Source organism: Arachis duranensis, unplaced genomic scaffold (genome assembly GCF_000817695.3).
Source record: "Arachis duranensis cultivar V14167 unplaced genomic scaffold, aradu.V14167.gnm2.J7QH unplaced_Scaffold_95381, whole genome shotgun sequence".
In the NCBI taxonomy this organism is placed as follows: domain Eukaryota; kingdom Viridiplantae; phylum Streptophyta; class Magnoliopsida; order Fabales; family Fabaceae; genus Arachis; species Arachis duranensis.
In genome coordinates this window covers 14,145-25,306 of record NW_026265236.1, presented here as the reverse complement: position 1 = coordinate 25,306, position 11,162 = coordinate 14,145, and the positions used below count along the sequence as shown (strand labels likewise).

At 42.1% G+C, this 11,162-nt stretch overlaps 1 protein-coding gene across 1 annotated transcript; it reads left to right on the top strand.

The window, feature by feature from the left end:
- The first annotated feature begins 6,087 nt into the window (after positions 1-6,087).
- LOC127744702 (uncharacterized mitochondrial protein AtMg01090-like) lies at positions 6,088-7,218 on the top strand. The gene has a single exon (XM_052256810.1). It carries the CDS (start codon positions 6,454-6,456, stop codon positions 7,135-7,137), a length of 684 nt encoding a protein of 227 aa, XP_052112770.1. The 5' UTR covers positions 6,088-6,453; the 3' UTR covers positions 7,138-7,218.
- The last annotated feature ends 3,944 nt before the right edge of the window (positions 7,219-11,162 follow it).

Sequence of the window (11,162 nt, the reverse complement as noted above, 5' to 3'; positions counted from 1 at the left end):
AATTTAAAAATAAAAAAAATAATAAATTTTGTCTTTTGAAATCCTAATTTTTTTTCAAGAATATATTTTTTTATCACCGAGTAACGCTATTTTTTCACAAATATAGAATAAATTAATTTTAAAAATTTGCTTTGACGGTAAACGTTGGCTAAGAGCCCGCAGCTGCCCAGACCTGCTAGTGCTTAGGGCGGGAATCTGAAGATGACCTGACGCAGTTACGGATTCAATTGCGACAAGATCTTATTCTTCCTTTTCTGATTCACGTGCAAAACTACTTTTGTTACAGTAGTTTCCATATTGAGACTATTTTAAGCAGGGATGATTTGACCAGCGCTAACGGCCACGAGAATAGCCACAGGCAATTGAATCATGAGCCGAGATCATAAAGAGCATACGCAGGAAAAGCCCAAAGCCAATCCCAGGTGCTTTCCTTCTAGCTTGACTTGTTCCATTAGGTATGTGGCTTTGTTGTAAGCGGACCTACCAATCATCCTCTCCCCCTTTCCACTATTTTTAGAATTTTTTTTCTAGTGGTTTTCCGGGACACCGAAGGTGTCCTATTCTGTGTCCCGTGCTAGGAAGCATTATTCCTATTTTCATTCCAAATTCAAGAATACGACCCCTCTTTCTATAGAGGAGAGAGAAAGAAAAGGAAAACAAACAAGGAAAGGATGCCCCGATAGGCATCTGAGAATGATTCGAGCCGTATGAAGGGAAACTATCACGTACAGTTTTTGTTTTTTTTTGGGGGGGGAGGAGCCCGTCTGAATACAGGGTCCCCCACTGACTTGGCCCAGGCCTAAGTGAAAGTGAAGTGGTGGGCCTACCCATCCCAACCAGGGGTATGCTGGGATTCGCGAAGAGCAGCACCTTACGATGTTCATGACCAATCGGATCCTGACGTACCAGTAGGTACCAGAGGAGATCGCTATGATCGTTACTGTATCCGTATTGAAGAGATGCGACAAAGTCTGCGGATCATTGTGCAATGTCCTAATCAAATGCCCAGTGGCATGATCAAAGCCGATGATCGTAAGTTATGTCCTCCATCACGATGCCGAATGAAACTATCCATGGAATCGTGCGCCGTGTGAAACGTAGATCATCGCCGTTCTTAACCGAGACTCAGGTTAAGCTCCGTCTCGGAACCTTGTGGGGTTAGGAGTAAAGCATCCCGAGGTTGGCGCATCTCGTTGGGCGTGGAGAAGCATTGGGAACCCCAATTTCTTTCTTCGGAGCCGTTTCTTTTCCCGTCCCCCCGCCCCGGCATAGCGCTTCGCTTCCGGTTCTTCGGAAGAATCTACTGACTTCTCCCTTCTTCATTGATCTGGGGGAAAAGGAACCGTCTACCAGTTGGCAAGCTAGACATCAAGTAAGTGGCTTGATGAGGATAACTAAGCTGACACGCCGGAGTTGGCTGCTGGCACAACAGGGTGGTGCCTTACCGCACCGCAGGCGAACGCGCGGTAGCGTTCGTGGTGGTGCTTCAGGATTCCAATGTACTGCGTCCAAGATCAGAACGAGCTTGCCGGCGGACCACTGCCGTCCCATTCTTGAGTGAGCTGGAGCACAGCCATCTTATCCACTGAACTAGCTAGAAGCTATCGCTTCGGGTCGAAGCACTAAAAGAAAGGGACCGGGAAACGCGGCGGCATAGGAACCACGGGACCCCCACTAGTAAAAAAAAGGGAAAACGGAAGTGCGCTAACGCGCACCAGCTGGCCCTTTCCCCTTACTCTAACATCACCCCTTCCTTTACGTTGTAGGTCGAGCGGCTTCATAGCACAGGCACTAGCCCTATAGAATGAAGGGAAGGAAAGGCCTTTCTTTTCTACGCTACGACCTTTCTTCTCTTATGAAATTTCTAGTTACAGAAATAGATCATTTCTAAACCGGAATCTTAGGATACCACCACTAATAGAAGGACAAGGACCGGAGACTTGAACACCAGATAGGCATTCACCAACAAAGACTAGCACATCGCTTACTGATGAAAGACCGTCTGCTGGATACACCATTCCTACTACTGCTGAATCGAACAAAATAGCGATTCTGAGAATCATTCTTTTTTTTAGGAGTTGGGGAATCTAGGCCTAATCTATTAGAATGGGTCTAGGCTGATTTGGCAGGTCGAAGCCTAAAGACTTTCAAGGTCAAAACCATTCCGCTCGAAAACCAGCCTTCAAAGAAAGTCAAAGCCGAGTTCAATAAATCGGAGCTCTCCCCGGCTGTGCCGTACCGGTGAACTGAACTCGAGTTCGTTCTATTCGTTCTAACAGAATGCTAACCTAACATCGCCCTTGGTTTGGTTGGTGATTGGCCAATTCCAAGGTCTTTCTCAATAGAGCTCTACTAATGAAATAGGGGCGGCGAAACCAAGGCTTTCAGTCCCTCTCCATGGGGGTAGACCAGCACTGTTAAAAGCTACTCCCAGCCATGTTCCCGCTCGGTTTCAAGTCTATTCCGTAGCGACTGCCCCAGGATTGGAGCCTTGACCCGCCCAACTCACGACAGTTGGTACATTAGTGAAAGCCCTTACCTATTCGTTTTAGATATTTTAGCTTTAGCTAGAATCAACCCCCAATATAGAGGGCACCCACCTTCCATTCCTAATTCTCTTTGTTGTTTCACATGTTCTCACTCTTTTACAAACTAACCTCTGGAGTGCCTGAAGTACGAGAAGTCCCTTCCAACGACAGTTATACTATAAGTACATCCACCTGCACCATTCGACTTCCTGCCCGGCGTACACTTTGGGAAAGCAGGGCGAGCGACATAGAATGTATTCCATTGGTCCTTGGCTTCCACCTACAGCGAATATGGAGCAATTCCCGTTCAGAATAAGAGAAGTAGGAAGAGATTCCTATTTTCTGAGATCGAAGGCAGGGGTTTTTTTTGTGATGTACAGCGCCTGAATCAAAGAGTTAGAGGAGGCACTCATTTATTCGTATGTAAGGGAGCTCCTAACTTGCTTATGGATTGGATTCTCCGTTTGGTGGTTTAGCATACCAGAGCAATTGCTTGTAAATCCGAGGGCTCTTTCCTCTCCCGGAGGTGATCTGAAGAAAGAGAAAGGATTATTCCTAGTCCGGATTGTTCTGATGACTGGTAGCGGTTAGAGCAGGAAGCGTGGCATTGTAGCCCCAGAGCTAACGAACCGTGTTTGCGAGACTGGTCTAGCTCAAAAGAGCAATAGCTTCCGGAGTTTTGACTCTTAATGAAAGGTTTGCCGAATAAGCATGAATTTAATGAAAAACCTGTCTTTGTTAGCAGCAAAGGCGGAGACCTAAGAGATTTTCATTCAATTACCTTCGACCTAGTTAAAGGAAATTAGTGCTTATCCCCCGCGTATGGACATATTCTATTATCCTTAGTACCAAGATGGAACTAGTGATTCCCTTGCTTGATAGTCAAGGATAGGATAGTCTTTTGGAGTGATGCTTGCTAGTTACCGCACCGTGGGTCCTTTCAACCAGACAAAGAGGCTAGGACCCTCGTCATGTCTTCCTTTCCCTGGTAAGGTCGATAAAGAAAGGTAGCTGGGTGTAATATGTTTTACCTTTCACGACACGCCTCTCTTTCCCCACCACCTTGGCTTAGGCTTTATAGCCTTCCCTTTATTTTGACTTGGGTCGCTTCGTGAATTCCTCGAGATTGGGGCAAGCTCTTAGAGAAGTTGTTCTTTTTGAAAGAAGGGGGGCCAAGCTACCTCCGAGAAAGGGAATAATTCACCTATGTAAAGCTTTGGTAATGCCCGGCTTCCCTACCACCTCTCTTACATAATTAAGTAATCTAAGATTAGGGTGCACTTCGTTCGTAGAAAAAAACCATCCCAATCTAATTAATGTCGGAGATTTCCGGGGACTTTTTTTATTACAAATCCCACGCAATCAAAAGGCTATTCAAGGAATAGCTATGTTTCGTACCCGTAGCGGGAGAAAAACTTTCATACTGAAATTGATAAATCGAACCATTCTTTTCCAGTAAGAAAGGCAAGGGCCACCAACCCTGCATCAATCTTCTCCTGACAGTCGAGTGCCTAAAGACCCTCAACTACAACAAACTGGTAAGAGACGCCACACCTCTCTCCTACCACACTTTATCCACCCGCAGTCCAACAACACAAATACGAATCATATTACTTATTTATTTCATTTTTGAAGTTATTTGTACTATACCATCAGTACAGACCCTAAAAACACCACCATAAGTGGAAGTGATAGGGTCATCCCCGGGTGAAACCGAAATAATATTACCAGTCATATTCAAATCATCAAATAAACCATAAAGTGAATTTTCAAACAACAAATTGTTTTTAGAAGTTGTGACTATAATTTCTTCATTATACCTGGCATAAGAATAAGAAGGAAATTGCAAATTAAACTTAATATCCAATTGATTTAAATATAAATTGAGTAAAACAGTAGTAAAATACCCGGAGGGAGTAATAAAATCATTTAAAAAGTCTACTTCCTCTCCATAAAGTGTTATAGGCATATATAGGATAGATTTGATTAACTGCATTATATCTGAACTTAACACTATTGGTTCAAGCATAGTCAAAAGACTTTCTTTATTAATTTTAAATAGAGAGTGTAACATGTTAATTTTGTAAAGTCTAGAAACAGGTATCTTTATCGACGATAAAATATGTGCAAAATATGAACTAGGATACTGATTATATCCAAAGGATAAGGAATGAGGAATATTAAGAGATATCAATCTACTATTAAGCAAGTGCCCAAGCGCAGTAATAACAATATGATCTTCCAGAATAGGATATAAACATCCATAAACTGTTGATTTATCTATATTAATATGAATTAAATATGTATTCTTAGGTGCTTTTTCTTTACTAGAAAATACTTTAAGTGGAAATGGAGACAGAGTATACTTACCAGTCTTTACCTTATTTTGAATCAATTTAACATTATCGGGCGATAACCCTACAAATTCTTCGGGCATAAATAAATTTTACCAATATAGAAAGAAAGCCCTTTCTTCTCATAAGATATTTCTAGTTAGTTAGGGCGTTAAGGCTGACGCGCCTTGATGCGTAATTCAACCGTACTAAGGTCATCCAATCTTTAGACGGGATGCTTTTGTATCATTTTTCCTTGTTGGTAAGAAGTTGGCAGAAAAACTTCTGGTCAACCTAACCAAAACAAGAAAGGAAGAGGGGTGGTCCCCGAAGGGCAGAACGATATTAGCACGTGCTTATATCAGTGACGAATTAGATGAAAAGGCAAGTCGGCTTTCACCACATATGTGTGGTACCCGGCCCCACGCAAACGTAGACTCCCATGGCTCGCTTGGAAAAGAGGCTCGTATCCCTCTCTTTCTATTAGCTCCTGTAGCTATAGCTATGGGCATGTAGGATAATCTATGTATCTTAAAAGGATCGTTAGAAGTCTTATCCTCTATCTTTTATCCCCCAACATCGTGTAAGTTTGAAGGCCTCTATTGTTATCTCCGGACGCTAGTTCTTATCCCTTGTTCTCTCTTAACGTCCGGTCTTCCCAATCCTGTCTTTGATCTTTGAGGAAGTCCCCCCGACTTGGATTTAGGGGGTTAACCCTCACTTGCCCAATGGAGTTGGTTTGTTCCAGTTAATAAGCTGACTACCTTCCCTGCCCTGGTAGCTCTTAAAGTGACTTTTCTTTGCCAGCCCTCCATGACTAAAGTGAGTCATGGGATAAGGTTCTCCCTCCCCTCCTAGTAGTTCTGGATCGAGAGATCCAGGGCGCTTTTCCTTCGCTCTATTCCAAAGTCCTGGGCTAAGCTGAGCTTCAAAGTCGGGCTTTCTTCCTAAAGCCAACGGCCTGTTCCAAGTGCTTTCCTTTCCAGCATTCCTTCCTAAAGGAATGCAGACTGGGTGGATTAAGTTGCTCCCTCTTTCCTCAATACCGAGCTAAAATAAAGAATGATGAAACCTGCGACCAGGCATAAATAGAGGCATTCCTCGGGTGATTTCATGCTTCTTCCTGTGGATTCCCTACCCAAAGGTAATGGGTACGGGACATAGGGACTAAAGCCAAGCTATTTAAGAAGCAGCCACATATAGCGTATATAAGAGAACTGCTGCATTTTAGGGTCCCGAAAATTTCATAAAAGAAGAAAGGTCTTTGCGGATCGTACCATAGAAAGCGACTTGAATCACCTAGTAGTTTGTCGAGATTGGGTTGGTGTTCAGTGTGGGCTGTCTCCTCTATCAAAATAGTAAGAGAAAGAGAAGGAAACGGGGAAGAAGCGGGGTAGAGGAATTGGTCAACTCATCAGGCTCATGACCTGAAAACTGCAGGTTCGAATCCTGCCCCCGCCTAATCATCTGAGGCCGTAGTCAGCCTCAATCCTTCTGATTCGTAAGTAACTCAGTGAGTGCTTTCTAAGAAGAAAGAAAATGAAAGAAGAACAACCGCGCAGGTCGTACTATCGACACATAAAACGTGTTTCATGTTTTCACGGTTCAGAATTTCCCTTTTCAGTAGTTTCGTAGTAAGAAGTTTTGGGTTAATTTTGTTTTATTGGATTTCTCTCGATTTCATACTCTTGTTATTTCACATAGGACCATTGGACTTATTAGTCGCTACTATAGGCTCGCAACCTCTCGACTTTGGTTGGACATGCCATTTTGACAATGGTGCTGGCAGTTCCAATCTTCCCGCCTTGATTCCCCCGGAATCGGCGGCAAGTTCCGAAGTGGGTGTGGGTTCACACGAAGGTTCTAGCTCGGGGTGGACCTCTTTCGACCTCGACGTTTTAGCGGAAGAGGAAGATGAGGTTGCCCGCCCCCTTCCAAATCCGATCGACCCGGGGACGGAGGACCGCATTTATAGAGCAGTTGATGCAATCAATACAAACTGCAAAAATGAGGAGGCTAGGATGGTGGAAAGAGCACGTGAAATCTTTCTCGGGAAAGGCGTTTTTCTCGATAAAAATGACGATCAAGATATCGCGCGTGCCATCAACATGGCTCTCTACGATGCCTGGGAAACAGACATCGATAGGCGGCTAGAGCAGTTCCGAAGGATACGACGCTTCTTAGGGACAGGTAACTGTCCCGTTTGGGATGATTTTATTGATTATCTGGTTTCTTTAGGGAATCAGAAATTTAACGACCCGATGTATAAAAAATAGGAATGTTTCTATCTTTTCTTAACCAATATCTATTTAGGATAAGTAGAATATTTTTTCTATTCGAGATGGTCCGCCTCAGGATTCCCAGGATTCGAATAAAAAATTAAATTTTTAAATTTAAAAATTCAAAAAAATGATAAATTTTTTCTTTTGAAATCCTAAATTTTTTTCAAGAATATTTTTTTATTCCCCAGATAATGCTATTTTTTCACAAATATAGAATATATTAATTTAAAAAAGTTAAACTTCTTAAATTTTTTTATTATTAGATATTTTTGAAAGTCTTTATTTGTAAGACCCTACTATACAGAGTCTTATGCTTAAGTCATAATTCAGAGATGGCAAGGTATTACGACCTCTAAAATAAAAATTTAGTACGTATAGTAGTATGAATGATTGATTATAACTAGGAGCCTTTGTAGAAAAAGGGGTAAACAAAAATCGCAACTCAAAAGCGCAATACTCCGATCGATAACGTAACGAATGAGGATAAACCAACACGAGATTATATATATACAAAGGAGTGTCAAAAACAGGAATATCAAGACTCAAGATCCAGCTGCGAAGATAACCGGTCCGAGCATAGCAATATATACATGTGATAAAAATTAGGAAAACCCCAAAGGAAACCCAAAGGGACACAAAATACATAAAACCTATTCTCCAAAATCCCCCATAAGAGGAGTCATCATAGTTTGTATTATTTAATGGAGATAAAAGTATCTAAGCAAAACATATAAACCAAAACATAGCCCCGAGAACAAAGGGTCTTCGCAAATCTAGAAGTCTACAGCATGCCTCAGCGGGAAACCTCACGTCCTGCATCTGAAAACCACAAAAATCCGCATGGGTGAGAACCAAAGGTCCCCAGCATGGTAACAGCTTCCACATATATAATACATAATAATAGAGGAAAGCCGAAGGCAATCCTAGAACTTCCTCCAGATCATATCAAAGCTTATAAACAAGCTAAACCATATAAAGGCATCTGACTAAAGATTCTTCAGTCTAACTAATACTTCCCTTTCCATTTCCTTCAAACCTCCCAACCACCAGCAGGAGTATAATGTAGCAAACACAGTTATATAAAACAAGAAATATACAAATAGGAACAATTAAGGCATTTAGACAATTAGCAAATAATATTCAGTCAAATAGGCAATCTCAAACAATTCATATAGTATGCATATGATGAATGCCTGTCCCTAGTGGCCGATGATATCATCTGTCGGTTATAGAGCCAACCCGACAAGTCTTGGCAGTTAACCATTGGACTGTCCCTCTGTCGTGTCTCCCCAACTTGAGTCATACTCAAAGTAAACTTGATCATAATCATGATCCATATCCATCACCCTCACTGGTGAATATTTATCCATCACCATCACTGGTGAATATTTATCCATCACCATCACTGGTGAATATTTATGGGGGTGAGCTCATCCGGGAATTTCACAGTGCCCAGCCACCCTGACGACATAGGGTCAAAAGAGCTTCAAGTCTCGACCTGGAGCACGTGGTGGCTAGCCACTGCTTTCTCCCAGGGAAACTCTCATCTCCGATAATTGAAGTGCAACATTCACAATTCATTCAACAGCATATATATGCATTTATACATAGCCATAATCATGGCTCCGCCGTAACACGGCAATAATCCAGGCATCCGGCTCACGGTTAAATCCATAACCAGCCGTTTCATTAACAATTATAGCCTTTTGGCCTATGGCATAACAAGCACTTCCACCACCATCCTCCGCATCTCACATAATCATCTTTGATCCTCATTGATCATTCATTTTTCCCTTGCTTCACTCGCAAGTTACCACATTCACTAGCCCTTCTTCTCATAGCTAGGCATATCATAATGATTTAAGACATAAGTGGTGAGATCGGAGGCTTAGAAGTATGAGATTTGGCTTTTAAAACTCAAAAATCAACTTTGGGATGAAAACAGGGCCACGCGTACGCGCACTCCACGCGCACGCGTGGATGACCTCAAAAACTCATCGACGCGTAAGCGTCATGCACGCTAACGCGTGGATTGAGAAATAGCCAAATGACGCGCACGCGTCAACCACGCGTACGCGTGAGTACTCTCGTGCCCCAGGCACAAAACTGGCACAGTTCTGGCACAAACTCTCTGGAAAATGGCTGGGCATTGGGTGCAGCACAATTGGCACGCCCGCGCATACCACGCGCACGCGTGGATGGTGTTTTCCGGAAAAACGGCGCGTACGCGCCAAGTGCACCTACGCGCGGGGGGGTCATTCTGCTAAAAATTTTCTAAGTTAAAACTGCAGAATTCACAGATTCAACCCCCAATCTTCCGACGGACATAACTTCCTCACTTTAAATCGTTTTTCACCCGTTCTTCGAATGGCATGGACATCCCGGATCCAATTTCATTTCTAAACAGATTTAGCACAAAACAAAGATCCGTAGTCCAAGTTATGTCCCGTCAAAGTATGCCCAAAAACCATATTTTTCATACAAAACCACAAAGTGCCATTTTCAAAACAAGCCATTTTCAACTCTTTTCCAAATCAATAAAAATATGCCAATTTCATCCCTTTCTTTGAAATCAATCAAAATATATCAAATTCAACGTCAAGCCTCCTCAACTCACACATTGACACTTTACCATAATATACCAAAATCACTATCTCATCATTTTAACCCACTTCACCCAAGTGGCTCAAACCCAAACACATTGACATATCATATACTCTTCCTCATGCCAATTTTCAACAACACCAATTCCAATAAATCATCATTATACACAATCAATATCATACTCACCATCAACATGGTTCAACCCACAATTCAACCACCATCAACATGGTTCAACCCATAATTCAACCATAACCAATCATCAAGCATATATCACAACATGCATATTTCTCATACATCATACCATCAAGGCATCAATAATCATCATCACATATATGACCACATCATATGTCTCAATCATTCAACAACATTAATTATTCAATGCCTATCTTAGGGCCTCTAGCCTAAGTATTTCCTACCACATTACATATTAGATACGGGAAACCAAAATCATACCTTAGCCGATTTCCCAAGCTCAATCGGAGCACTTCCAAACCACTTTTCCTCAAGCTCTCAAGGCCTCAACACCTCCAAGAATAGATTTTCACCACTAAAGCCCTTTTTAAGCTTTTCAAAGTCACCAATCAAGCTTCAACATACACAACCTAAGCCACAATCATCATACCCATACACAACATCTCAATACCCAAACATCATAGAACAACAAATTACACTAGGGTTGAGAATCTTACCACACCCAAGGTCCAAGGAGACAAGATTAACCTTCTCCTTCAAGAGAGTTGGGTCCTATAACATCAAGGAGCCCAAAATCTCAATATTTTTTCTCATGAAACTCGAAATCAAAGCTGGAAATTCAAATAGCAAAATTTGGCTTACCTCAAGATTGATTGTATGGGTTTTGTAGAGCTCTCCGCGGTGAACGTGTGGCCGCAAACGGAGCGGCAATCGGAGCTCTAGATCAAATGTTATGGTGGTTTGAAGATCAAGTGAGAGAAAGAACTTGAGAGAGTGTTCTTCACTCCATGGCCTCCATTTTCAGCATGTGAGTGTGTTTAGTGAGGAGAGAGAATGTTGAAAACTAGGGTTTTGGTCTAGTTATGTTGGGCCAAGGGCCCACTTTAGGTCCGATTGGCCCGGTTTGGCCCGTTCGGTCCAATCTTGGCCCGAATTCTATAAAATTGGTACCAAAATTCTCGTCTCAATCTCCTCTATCACATTTAGCCACAAAAACCACATTTTGGGCTTTCTAGAATAAATTCTCATTTATGGGTTAATTAGCCGTTAATTAACCGGGTTTTACAAAAACTAATAAAAACATCCCTAAAAGTAGCTAGATCCTACTAAAAACTACCTAAAAATAATGCTAAAAATCGTATAAATTATCCGCTCATCACAACACCAAACTTAAATTGTTGCTTGTCCCCAAGCAACTGAAAATCAAATAGGATAAAAAGAAG